Genomic DNA, 13,834 nt, shown 5'->3' with positions numbered 1-13,834 from the left:
TCTGCTGTATTTAAACTGTAAACTAATCAGCAATATTGACCAGTTAAAAATCAGTCCTTTGGCAATGTGAACTTTCCACCTTAGCATTAGTGCACTGGCAGCTATCCAAATTTTGACTGATATTAGATATTTCACATGCTGTGAACTCTTTATAGTTCAGTGCAACAGGTCTTCCTAAACAGAGGAATTAAAATATTAATTTTCTTTTAAAGCTTCTGCTCTATAATGTATGTAACAGAATTTTATCTTCTTTACTCCTTCGACCTGTTCTTTAAAAAAGAAACCTATCTGGTTTCTAACTCTTGCATTCCAATTATTTATAATACAGTCAAACAGATTTGTGTAAATTGCAACCTTGCCTATAATTTATTCTGTACCATTTAAGCACTTATTAACCACCACTGGAAAAGGTCAGCAAAGAGCAGTATGTTATGAACTTTGATGAATATGAAAACTGGTTCAGAAAACAAGGAACCTTTAAGGATGGGTAGATCTACAGTAAACACAAGTTTGCAGAACAGCCTTGATGTAAACAGCATATTAAACGCTAAGCTCATTTGTATCAGCATCATACGAATTTTAAACATGTTAACAAATACATCTCTAGTGCTATATACACTGTAATAGAGGACACTATTTTCAATAATTATTTTCCCTGGAAAAAGAAAATTAGATTGACATGCTGTCCTCAATAACATTTTAGACCATAAAATGCTGCCGATTACCATTTCAAATGTATGGCTGGGTTCATTTATATTTTCAGTGTATCAATACCAATCATTTTACAACTTTTTTCCCCCAATGACTAAAAGGCCTTGAATTTTTGTATCTATTAGATTCTTTACGATGATGGAAAAATGGTGGTTGAGGTGGATGGTCGAGCCACTCAGAAACTTATCACTAACTTGAAGCCGGAGACATCATATTCCTTTGTTCTGACGAATAGGGGGAACAGTGCTGGAGGTCTTCAGCATAGGGTTACAGCAAAGACTGCACCAGATGTACTGCGCACCAAGCCAGTCTTCATTGGGAAGACCAACTTGGATGGGATGATAACTGTGGAACTTCCTGAAGTACCTGCAAATGAGAATATAAAGTGAGTAAAGGTTCTGCAGCTGGTGAGAATGGCAAGTTTCCCATCATCCCAAAATTAACTCTTGTTAATCCCCAAAAGGTATAAAATGGACGATTTCAGTGAATTTTTCATCTACTAGTATTAATTATTATTATTATTATAGTTTATTATATATTTGTATTATCATAGTGCCTAGGAACCCTAGTCTTGGACCATTCAGATAGGTGATATACAAACACAGAATAAAATCTAATAGTTTTAGGGTCTTCTGGAATCTGATCAGCATAAGATAGACATCCACACATGGTTAACGAAAACATCATAGGTAGAAATGATGGGAACGCAAGTCCGTAATTGAATCCCCTGTTATGGATCTAACAATTCAGCACCATTATGGTCTCAAGTCAGCAGTTTAAACCATCATTTCCTTTTGTTACCATGACAGCCTAGAAAAGGGATTTTGGAGAGCTGGTCATAAAAAACTTATTTTTCCTTTTGGAAATTTTTGACAAAGACAAAAAAAGCCTATCTTTCCATTGAAAAACTAAAAACCCAAAAAGTTTTCAAAGTTTTCAGCCAAGAGCTTCCTGGTTTTTGTTGCTGGTTTTTTTGTTTTGTTTTTTGGGGCAGGGGATTTTTGGACAAAAAGCTGACATTTTCTGTAGAAAGCAGACACTTACCGTAGAAATTTTCATTTAATCAAAAATCCAATTTGCCATCAAAAAATAGTTTTTTGATGGAAAATTATCAACCACCCTCAGGATTTTGTTTTCTACAGTATTAAAGTGCAATTTGACTCTGATTATGTAAAAATGGCATTGGGGTTATATGTTTATTGTCTCACAGTATATTCCAGATCAAAGGTGCTCACTTATCAATTTAGAAGTAAAATGATGTATTTTTATTTTACGGTCATCCCTGCAAACTGTAACTGTCCTTATCAAGAATCATTGCAAGTAATAAACATGTTGCAGGCCAGCTTATGCCTTCAGTTACATGTGTGCCGCCAATTCCCACTGAAGTGACTTGCAATATCAAGCTTCAGTCACTGCATGGACTAGTGGAGGCTTAAAAGGCTGTTACAGGTACAATACTTCGAATGAACTAATTATATAGGCAAGAATGAAGTTAAAACCAGTAACATCCAGGTAAGAACATAAGAATGGCCATACTGGGTCAGACCAATGCTCCATCTATCCCAGCGTCCTGCCTTCAGACAGCAGCCAGTGCCAGTTTCTTCAGGGGGAAAGAACACTATTATCAGGTGATCCATCCCCTGTTGTACAATCCCGGTTTCTGGCAGTCAGGTGCAAGTAAGGAAATAGGGAATTGTTTGCTGACAGTTTTGGAGAAGAGTTTACCAGATTTTTCAGAGGCTGCTTAAATGTTTGGAGAAATGGGCCTGTGAAGACTTAAACAACTAAGATAGTACTAAAGAGCTGTCAGCACTGTGCCAGCAGGGATTAGAAAGATAGCCAGGAAAACATGAAGCATGATATAATCAATTCATATTATTGCTCTGGTTCCAGTGATTCTTGTTGTTCTATAAGGTTCCCAGGTGTGATGTGAAGGAAAGGGGAAGGAAAATGAGCAAGTCATTAAATATTGTTGGGGATGCAACCTACCTTCTCTCTGGTGGGTTTTTACTGTAGGCTTTGTACACTGATTTTCCCCATTTTTGTCACTGACATTCAAGACAGGTGAGATCAGAAAAAGAATGACTTTGAAACTTTAAAAGGGTGAAAAAGTGAAAAATGTAGCCATTTTCATTAGACTGAGGAAAAAGTGGTCAGTACAAATGTAGCTAAGGAAGACTGAAGATGGAATGAGTCAAAAAGATTTATTATGTAAGGCAATTATTGGGAGAAAAGAGCTAGGGATATTTAGTAAAACAGTAGTGGATGACAGCAACAGAGAAAGAGACAATAACTTTCCCCACAAGTAATGAAAAAAGTGGAAGACTATTTGTAGGAGTTAGGGTTTAACCTTGTCATTAATGTAAACATGTCACTCCCCTTGGATTGCATAGGTATTTGCTGGGAGAATAAGCCCCTGTTGGTGTGCTCACCACACAGAAGAAGGCAAAGACATGTAGTACGGGTTTTAACCAGGCTGCAACTTCATTAGTCAAATTACAGCCATGTTTCCCATCAGGGGAAAGCACAGTGCAGTCACTTGCAGCTCATTGATTCTTTGCCAGTTTTGGCGGGGGCTCCCACCACAGAAGGAGCCAGTCAGCACACTAGGAGTAACCTGGACAGCTTCCCTTGCTCCCACTTCTGAGGGTTGAGGCGAGAGGGGATCTCCACCCCCAGAGAGCACTGCCATCAAGCACATCAGTAGGGCAGTGCCCCAGCATAGTGTCCCGGCCCCTGGTTCACATTTGCACCCATGGGGTAAGACCTGGTGCCCCCATCTCATTAGGAGATATCCTTGAGATGCCCACTATGTTACTTCTTTGGATCTGGAGCCTACATCAGCAAGTTCCTGCACTGGGCAAATGCCAGAAGAGTGTGCCACCTACATGACTCTCACTTAAGTTCAAACTGTGACCTCCAGGAGAGGGAGAATCCTAGCCCTCTGCTTGCTCAAAACCCAACCCCTAGCTAGGAAGGTGAACCCCCGAACAACCTTGGTCAGTCTGTGATATGGGGAAAAAAGCAGGTATAGCTTAGCCCTCAGCCACAAAGTGGTTACCAGCTTAGCCCTCAGCAACCTAGATGAGAGAGGAAGGAGGGGCTGATGGCTGGTAAACAGCAAACAAGAAGTGGCCCTCAGCACAGGGCTCCTATCATGGCTCCAATTCTCATGCCAAATCCCACAAGACCTCCAACCTACCCTGGATGTACTGAGGGGGGCTGGATATCTTGCGGAACCCAGCCTATTCTGTTCTTTTTGGCACTCTCCCATTGCGGAAGCCACCAAAACGCACCCTCACTAGGCTTGGGGACCTCCGCGAGATAGAAAAGGATGTTCATTGGGAAATGAAGCTGCATACAATAAAATGGCTTAAAGCTTAAAAGCAGTCCCCTATCTGCTAAATATAACTTGAATTCTTAGAGTTTAAGGAGATAATAATAACTGTAGTGTCTGAGAGGAAAGAACCATCTTATACAGTAATCACCATTACACTTTTTATAGTTACCATTTGTATATGATTAACATTGCACTACCATGATACTGTCTATCCTAATATGGTAGGATTACTAAATATAGAGAATCCTGTATTAATGTTAATTAGGCAAAAGGCAAAACTGATAAAGAGTTTAATGGCTTCACTGTAGTGCATTTTAGATTAATACAAGGCGACATGGGGGCAATTGCTTAGACACACCATAATTTGTTAAAGATGTTGAGGGACATAACTTTCATTCTTCAGTGTCTAATAATGGGAATGAGTAGATATTGTAATAGAGCTGTGCAAAAATATTCATATTCAGAGCTAAATGGGTGTCTTTTCACCAGTAGTGCTTCAGGTAAGGCATTTCTGGCATTTTGCCAAAATGTGAAACCTGTTACTAAAAACAGTATTTCTGACTGCAAGTTGCTGTGCTTGCTTATGAGTCCCTCCCAAATAAAGGCAGAAAATTATGCAAGGGCTGGGTTCCAAAGAAAACAAACAGTTAAGCAATCCCTTGAAGTGTTTTGCATCTTTTGTTGACCCACTTAGCCTGTTTTGTATGTTACTGGAGCCCTGGTTATGCAGTGAATGTTCTAACAACAAGACAACTGACATGGCATTGCTCCCCCCAGTAACTGTCAGTGCTGCATAGATGTTCCTTATAGACCCAGTCAGTGTCATTCTGCAACCAACCTTGTGTGACTTCTGTACTCCACTTTAGCATTGCTTGTGTGTGCTAAAAGTGTGTGTGCAGCAGTCTGATTAGCTAATCAAGGTTGTGCGTGGCAGTCTGACACTTGGAAAGCATGACGAAAGCAAGAGAAAGTTAGACAAGATAGACTCACCTTGCATTATATGCCTTGATAGAAATTCATGAATGTGAAGGGAAATGAGTGGTTATGATTTAATGGGGGCATTCCACTAGTCAATGCATATGATAAATTTAATGCATGCTAGCCCAAGTAACTTGTTCACATTCTCAGCTGGAACACATTAGTGTGCAAAGTTGTACTCTCAGCTGATTTTCTCTTAATTTTGAGGAAACCACTTTTTTAACTACTATAATTACTGGCCACATGAACTTAGGAGTCGTCTTAAGGTTGTGGCTGGGCAGGTTGAAGGAATCTACAGCTATTGTTGAGGCAAATATTTGTACTAAACACAAAATGTGTATTTAAAAGTAAAACGGGTAATGAAATTTTATGTGTAACTTAAAACTATACAGTTAGATCTGTTCCAAAATAATATCCTTAAGAAGAGGTTTGTAGCCATCTAATTGCTTACAACAGAAAAAAGGGATGAACACTGTAACCTGAATTGACTACCTGCATGTATTGATTTAGGAAGTTGATTTTATTCCGGTAGGTGAATAGTGATAGCCTATGATAAGAGGGAAATCATAGCCAAGAAACTACACTTCTCCAACTTTTTTTAAAATGCCAATAGGGCTGAAGAGGGATGATGGACCTAAGATATTCCTGAGAAATGAGGGAAGCTACTAGGGTGTATGGAAGGGCATATGAGGAGTACCGCTCTTTTTCCCTTTACTATACTTCAAACAGTGTGCTAAACTTCCCTCTCATTGCATTGAGAGTAGAGCTGGCCTTTGAGGCCTGCAAAGCCAGAGGCAAATCTCAGCTTTTATTTTTATTCAAGTAAGAGTTTAGCCCTTTTCCTTCCAAAAACAGCACTGATAATGTGAATCAGTTGCTAGGGTTAAACAAAGATTTTCAGGGCCTTTCTCTACAGCTGCACAAAGCTGGACTTTGGGAACTATGAAATCCAGTTTGAATTTGAGAGAGATTCCAGAACAATTTATGGTTACCCAGGCTATGGTTGGTGGTGTTGGGCTGTTTCAAGCTGCATCCCAGTGGATTAAGCACAGCACTGTGAACAAGAGAATCCTATATTTGAGTCCCAGCTCTGTCCCTGACTCTCCCTATGACCTTGTTCAAATCACTTAGGCCAAAATTTTCAGACGTAAAAGTGGCCTGGTTTTCAAAGGAGCTGAGCACTTATCCTAATGAAGGCAATAGGGGTGGAGGGCACTCTCCAGTCACTTAGTCGGGTGCCTAATTTTGGGCACCTACGTGTGACAGCTGTGGCCTTATCTTTTCTGTCTCTGTTTCCCCAATTATAATTTTGGGATAATAATACTTGTAACCCCCTTTTCTTCCCTGGGTTACTCGGGAGCAGGCAACACTCACCTGTGTGTCTGGGTGCCTGATGTTGTTGACATTAAAGGAGATCCTGAGTATCCCAGGGGTGAGGCTGGATAAGTGGGAATCCTGTATCTACCTCTCAGCTGCAGTCCCTTTACTCCTAAAGGAAGTTAAAATTGGCAGTGCCTCCACCTGGCTGGCCCCTGTACACACTCAATGGCAGGCCTTGGGAACCTCCAGGAATAAACCCTTTCAAATAGTAGTAATAATAATAATAACCTGTGGCATAGGTCTAACTCAAATACCAATTATAAATAATATACATCCAATGTACTTAAACTAGAGCAAACGCTCATTTATCTTAACAACTTAAAGAAACAGGGTATAACAGAGTAAGATTAAATGTCACTACTAATTTAAATCCACAGGAACAGTTGAGTAAAATCAATTAAAAAACTGCTGTGCCCCTTCCCTTGCATGTACTTTCCCAAACCAGAGTGGGGGTTACTCACGGCTCCTTCACTGCAGGCCCAGCTCAGTCAGCTCTAGGCACAGCAACAGTCTCTGTTCTGACTCCAATGAAGCCACCAACCACCTATGAAGCTCCCTGCTCCATCAAAGTCCCTGCAGGCTCCCAGCAGCAGCTTCTGGCTTCCTAGCAGCAGCTCCTGGTATGGACAGAGCTTCACAGCAGCCATCTCACTCCTCTTCCCAAAATGGAGTCCACCGCCTGCTCTCCCTGCATGAGGAAGTCTCCCCCTCTTTTCCCAAGGCATCATGAGAGTTGCAGTCTCTAAGGCTAGATTGCAGCATACAGGCTTTTCTCCTGGAACACTCCCAATAAAGTTCAGAGGCCCCTCTAGTAAAGGGTGCCTACATACTTTCTACATCAAAGGGGTATTGTGATGATTAATAAGTTAGCATTTGCAAAGTTGTGTCATTGCTAGGATACAGCCAAATGCACACAAAAGCCTCCAACAGATGTGGAGCCTAGTACCTCTAAGATCCCAGCTTCTTTGCAGAATCATCCCTTAATTTTTTTTTCAAAGTTGATACCTTTGCTTACAAGTAAGTGGTGGTGACCCAGAGAACAATCCCATTTATCGTATAGAATGAATGAGTTAAATTTGGCAGTTCCCCAGAAAGTCATCTGACTAAGCCTCCCTCATAATCTTCAGACTAGCACTGTTCTTAATTATGTGGTGATGGTGACCAGGAGTTTATCATGTTTGGTAGGGCACTAAATGGTTTCACAGAACTATCCAGTACACAAGGTGATCTAGACTAATCGTGTCTGAAATGTTTGACATGCTGCTTGATCTGTCTTTTAGTTTAATGTAAAAATTACTTTGTTTAAACCTCAATTTCTTGCTTCCCTTTTGAATGAATTATTATTTCTGAGAGATTAGTCAGTTCTACTAAGGCTGCACAGGAACCAGGGATTTATTATTACTCGTACTTCAGTATTTATATAACTCCTGTTTCAGCAAAGTAGGTACAGCTAGCAGAATAGAAAATGGGATCATCCATCCTTTTTTGAAGGATCAAATAAGATGATGCATTTTTAAGAGAACACATGAAGACCATTTGGTCAGTGAAAGGACAATCCCTTCTTACATATTTATTTCTGAAAATCTTTTATTTGCAGCATTTTTAATAACTTCCAGTGTCTTATATAGCCTCCTCAGTCTTACCTAAATATGATCTCTTCCGTAGTTCTTTCTTTGAAGACATGTACTATAATGCAAGCTTTGATCTTGTTGTATTCCATGAATCCTGGTTTTATGTTGAGTCACTGATAAAACAACAAAGAAATCATGTGAAATAAATAAATACAAAAGCTTGGAGATACATATCCAGAATTAAGGCCCAGATTTTGCAAGGCTTATACTCAAGTTGAGTAGTATCTTCCTCTCCCAGTAGTTCCCCTGAAATCAGTTTAATCAATGGGACTATTTGGGGAGTACAATCCTGCTGACTGAGTGCAATTATGGTCCTATTGCAGTCAGTGTAAATTTTGCTGATGAGTTCAATAGAAGCAGGCTTTCACTCAATGTAAGTAAAGCTGGCAGAATCTAGCATTTGCTAGAAAAAGGGTTGTTTCACCATCTTATTGATTTGCATAAGAGAGAAGATATTTAGTCAGCCCCCTCTAGTCGTTATAGACTCATGCACATGTTTTGTTTCACAAATCTAGGATAGAATTATTATGGGCTGGGATTGGTAAAGAGCATTCATAGGTCTGTGGTACTTAGAGAGAGAGCCAAGTACCTACACTTCCTCTTGGTATCAATTATCGTTGTTGATGCTCTTTGAAAATTAGGCCCTTGATATTTTTTAAAGGGAATTTTAATACATTTAAGCATTTTGTATAGCAATAAAAAAGCGCAGCCATGTTACAACATATAACTTCTTTATCTCTAGGAGTGTTTTCATGTGCTGCCAAAAGGGAGATCCAGATTGAAGGAGCTCCATTGAGATGGTTACTTCATAGGCTGGTTTAGACTGAGCTCTTTGTATAGGGCCATGGAGAAGGATGGTTATGGATTCTCTTACTAATTGCTTCAGAGGAGGCTGTTCAACTGTATTCCTAGCAATGAGTGAAATGAACAGACAGCCACTGTGGCAGAAAGAAAAATGGATAATCAGCCATAAAAAATGGCAGGCCAGGATAGGTGAAGATTGTCCATGGTCCTTCAGCCTTATCTTCTATTACTAGTCATTAATGGAGGACACGGAGATACCTTGAATATGAGATATGTCATTATCGGGGCAAAGGAAGGCAACTACTCTCCCCTATCCTCTCTGCTATTGAAACAAAGAATAAGTGGTTTTTTGACAAATATATTAAGAAAATATATAATATCTATTGTTATCACTCTGTTTCCTCAGTTCTGCACACTAATATGAAATGATAAACCTGCTTGACATATATTCTGGTTTGGTGGGAGGAAATGAGAAGGAGACAATCTGGGAACAAAAAATAAAACAGTGCTGCCTCATCTCAATTATACTGAAAAATGTCATTTACCGAAAATTCTCTCTAGGAGAAGAGAAGAGGATGTTTTTCAGAGGAATGGTTGACTAGTGAATTGGGAGTGTATTTTGCTTTAAAGTACTGACTGTGAAGAAAGCCAGATGGTTGGGTTACCTATTCCACTATAATGAACTATAGGTTGGGCAGATACAGAACTTGTTAATGATAATTTATAGTATGAAGTAAAGGGGGGTGTCTTTTAAGATTAATATATATGTGTGTATGTGTGTGTGTATATATATATATATATATATATATATACACACTTACCCATTATAGATATATAATGTATTCTTAACTCCCCCATACATACCCTTCTTATTATATATTATTGGCCAGTTTTGTATTTTAGCTATATAATACTATAGTACGATAATAATAGCAGGATCAACAAACACATTATGTTACCATCTCATTCCCATTATATATGAAAATTGGGAGAAGTGTGTGATGGTAAATGGGCTCTTGAAAAATCCAGTAATAAGTTTCAGCTTATTGGTTTCCATATGCTTAGAATGCTGGCAGGGCACAAGTGTCCCATGCCTGTTACATTTAAAATGAGATAATAAACTGCAGTCAACCATGTAGGCATTATGAAATAATATAATTATAGTTTCATATAAATATTTATGTGTTTAGATGAAAAAGCAGGTAATTAGTGCCATTTGTTTGTCAAATGCTGTACACTAGAATTTATTGTCTGTTTGTTTGCAAGAGCCTCTGTAGTGTACAAGAGCCTTTTTGCAGTTATATCTGAGAGATTGTAGCAACATTTCATATACAAAATTTGCCTTTATTTCATCACAGTTCTCTCTCTCCCAAGAAGCTGGCTTTAAACTCAGATCCAACCCTTTTGACTTATCCACTTACTCGATTTAGACCTCATTGTTATCTATTACTTCCTTTACAGAGGTTATTATATAGTAATTGTGCCTTTGAAGAAGTCTCATGGAAAGTTTATCAAACCATGGGAAAGTCCGGATGAAATGGAGTTAGATGAGGTACAGTATTTCTGTTTTGACTGTTTCTGTTTCTGTTTTATTAATTAAAATATTTTAATGATTGCATCCCACTAATACACTGATTTCAGCGAGTTTAGTTGTCTGGATATTATATCTTTGGATTGAGTTACCCTCTGGGGGTGGAAAAAAAGATCTAATTACTTAAATTAGAAGACATTAAAGACATTAAGTTTCAATAAAGCACACAAACTGTCTGATCTTTGTTGGCACTAATATTTTATTCTTTACCTTTTGTAAAGCATAAAGCAAAAGTGCATAAGGTGAAATGAGTTGTCAGCAAAAACTTAATCACCATTGATATGAACTCCAGTAAAGGTCCGGTTGATTAGTGGGCTGTTTGCTAAGGATGTAACAAATGCTAAATTGCAATTTGCACTGCTGTTTGCACTGCTGTTTAACATTTGACTTACCTTGTGGTCTTTTTACCTGTTTCTCACATACTGTAATACTGCTGATTAGGAAATGTTTGCAGTATTCTCTATTCTCATGGTACTCTATATTCCGAAATTAGAAACCACATAGGAGAAAACAACCGTGTGTCACCAATTAGCAATATAAACGCCATACTCCAAAGAACAGAGTATAGTGACTTAATTTCAGAAAAACAACTAAATACTTTATTTATTTTGATCTAGTATTACTTCTAGCCAGCCTAGTGTAGATTTCTTCTATGTCTGCATTGAATGTAATTTAATCTGTCCTCATTTTCCGTGTCTGTAAACTGGGGGTAGTGATCCTGACCATCTTTGTGAAGTGCTTTGGGATCTCTAGATGAAAAGCACTGTATGAGAACTATGTATCATTATCATTATTATTTTTATATCTCTCCAGGGTTTGAGGCCACACTCATTGGTGTTGTAACTGGTGCAGATAATATCCCCACATTTTCATGACAGAGAATCTCCAATTTGCTCCCTATGGACTTAATCAAAGCCCACTGAAGTCATTTGGAGTCTTTCCATTCAATTCAGCAGGCTTTGGGTCAAGCCCTGTATACTTTCCCCTTTTCCTTTCATCATGGTAAAGAGTATTCTGTAATGGAGTTGCCATTGGTTCTCCATAAAACAGCACCAGGAAGTGCTCATTCAGCAAGTGGTCACCACACTTTTTCCCTACCCCCACTGCCCAAATATGTTTTCTGTGACCTGAACTCCAAGGGGCAAAGAAAACAAGAGGTAATTCCTCATTCTGGGCATCTATTGTAGGTCAATTTAGGAAAGTGTTTTCAATAATCTTGTCCAATAATTGGGAGTTTTTAATTGCTTCAGTGACCAGAAAAGAAAATTATCTGCAACAGCAGGAAAATAGTAATCCTTCATCAGAAGAATGAAAAAGATTTAGTTGTTCTTATTAAGTTATTCAAAGGAAGACATGGTTGCTGGTGAGTAAGCAATTAAAGCCTGAAATATTCTTCATTATTTTAATCAGTTTTTAAGCAGTTTACAGCAGTGTCTTCTTTTTGTTTTGATCAGAATTGGATTCAAAACGTGGAGTACACTTGCTTGAACCATGAATGTCTTTCCTTTAAAAGAGCTGTTGTAAAGGCTATCGGTGCCTTGACGCAGTCCTAGATTACATCAAATGTAGTTAAACAATAAAATTTCCCTGGAAAGACCCATTCAGTAATGGAAAATTGATTTACTATTACCGCCCAATTTTAACCTCCAAAATCCACAGTCAGATTCAGCAACAACAGTAGATAAGTGTGAGTTCAGGATGACATTGAACTTTGTTGCAATAAAATTCTACGGGTCTGTGCTACTGATTCCCATAACAAAGGGTCATTTTAATCATTCTGCAAGTTGTGGTGCATTAATCTGTATAATAGTTTGATAAAGAACATTTATTAATTCAGAAATATTTGGGTCAGGATGGGCTATTTCCTACTTTTTTACTGATATAATTGAGACCACATTGTAGAATTAATGGTGGAAGAAATAAGATATGCATTGACTGGAAAATGAAAATTATTTCTGATAAAGAACTAAAGCCCTTGATATATCTTTTGCAATTGCCTTCAATATATGTAGTAACTCTTGAGAAGGGGGAATAAAATCAAAAGCTGGCAGTGGCTGCACTTCATGCTTTCTCATTCAATTTCTGATGCTTGAAGGGTTTAGTCCCCCTACCTGGGAAAATAAGAACTTTATATTGTTATTATGTAGTCTTTCCCTGACCAACTTAAGAAAGCAGTGACACAAATAAAGGCTAAAATGCACCTATGAGAAGAAAACTCACCAAACTTCTAAATCAAACTGCTGACAAATGATTAGGTCTTTATGGAGGTGAGCTAGGGGAATTTGTGGGTTTTGTCTCTACTGCATCCTTAGATATCTAGGTTTGGGATATATTGCACAGGGAGTTACTCAATATGCTAGATACCTCCAAATGCTTTACAGAAATAGGTTAGCCAAACAGACCTCAATAGCAGGTGGTTTTGGAGCAGTAAATCCATAATCTACCAGTCAAGAAGACTGTACCCATACTTACCTTAGTGTTCTGAATGTACAAGGTGCCATGTACTGTCAGCTCTGATTGAAGTCAGAGGTAGTGGAGGGTGAAAAGCAAGGGTGCAAGACAAGGCCACTAGTTCGACAGATATTATAAGTTTGAAAGCTACCAGGGAGAAAAAATATACCAGAAACTGGGGTTGAAATTCAGGCTCCATTGAAGTTATTGAGTGTTTTGCCATTGACTTCAACTGGACCAGAATTTCACTCTGGGTTCTTGCAGTTGATTCAAGCAGAGTAAACTGTTATTTTGCTTGGTCAGAAACCACGACTTCATTGTTAGTTTATGGCCATTAGATTTTGAAAAATGCATATAGTCATAAAGATATTTAGTTGTTATGAGACTTGGTGACACAGAGTAAATATGTCATGTTTGTAAAAGCAATACGAATGGCAGATGTTATGATTTGGATTTAAACATTATTTAGGAGAATTTTTGTAGTTTCAAGGAATAATGAAAAAAACCAGCAACACAGAAATAGATGTTAAGTCTTAAATGAATTCAAAGCTTTTCAACCTAGTCCTGTTCTAAAGTATCACTGGGGAGAAGTGTGATGTTAATGACATATGGCAAAAACATCACCTATATCTGAAATATGAATGATAGCAAGGGTGCACTTGGGGTCTATTCAGTCATGTGGAATAGATTTTGTAAACCAGATTTCCATTCACACACAGAGCTGTTTAACTGGCCTTGATTGACAAACATCCACCGATGTGCAGTGGTTTATGAAAGGTCTAAAACCCAAATTATAATTATAATACGAACTGGAAAGATGGGGAACAAAAAAATTGGCTGGGATTTTCAAAGGAGGTGTGGTAGAAGGAGTAAGGTGAGCTAATGCCATTGAATGCCAGTGAAGATTGGTCCCCTATGACTCCTTTGAAAATCTCACTCTTCATCTTA

The 13,834-nt window shown here is 38.4% G+C and overlaps 1 protein-coding gene across 5 annotated transcripts in view; it reads left to right on the top strand.

The window, feature by feature from the left end:
- PTPRD (protein tyrosine phosphatase receptor type D) overlaps positions 1-13,834 on the top strand; it is a 1,732,979-nt gene that overhangs the window by 1,588,298 nt on the left and 130,847 nt on the right. For all 5 annotated transcript variants that reach the window (XM_084628881.1, XM_084628884.1, XM_084628885.1 and 2 more), the window contains 2 exons: positions 837-1,096; positions 10,306-10,396. In XM_084628881.1, the coding sequence (XP_084485007.1) occupies positions 837-1,096; positions 10,306-10,396 (351 nt within the window). The remainder of the gene's footprint in view (positions 1-836; positions 1,097-10,305; positions 10,397-13,834) is intronic.

This window comes from Lepidochelys olivacea (assembly GCF_965140295.1).
Source record: "Lepidochelys olivacea isolate rLepOli2 genome assembly, chromosome: 5".
In the NCBI taxonomy this organism is placed as follows: domain Eukaryota; kingdom Metazoa; phylum Chordata; order Testudines; family Cheloniidae; genus Lepidochelys; species Lepidochelys olivacea.
This window is presented reverse-complemented; position numbering and strand designations above follow the sequence as displayed.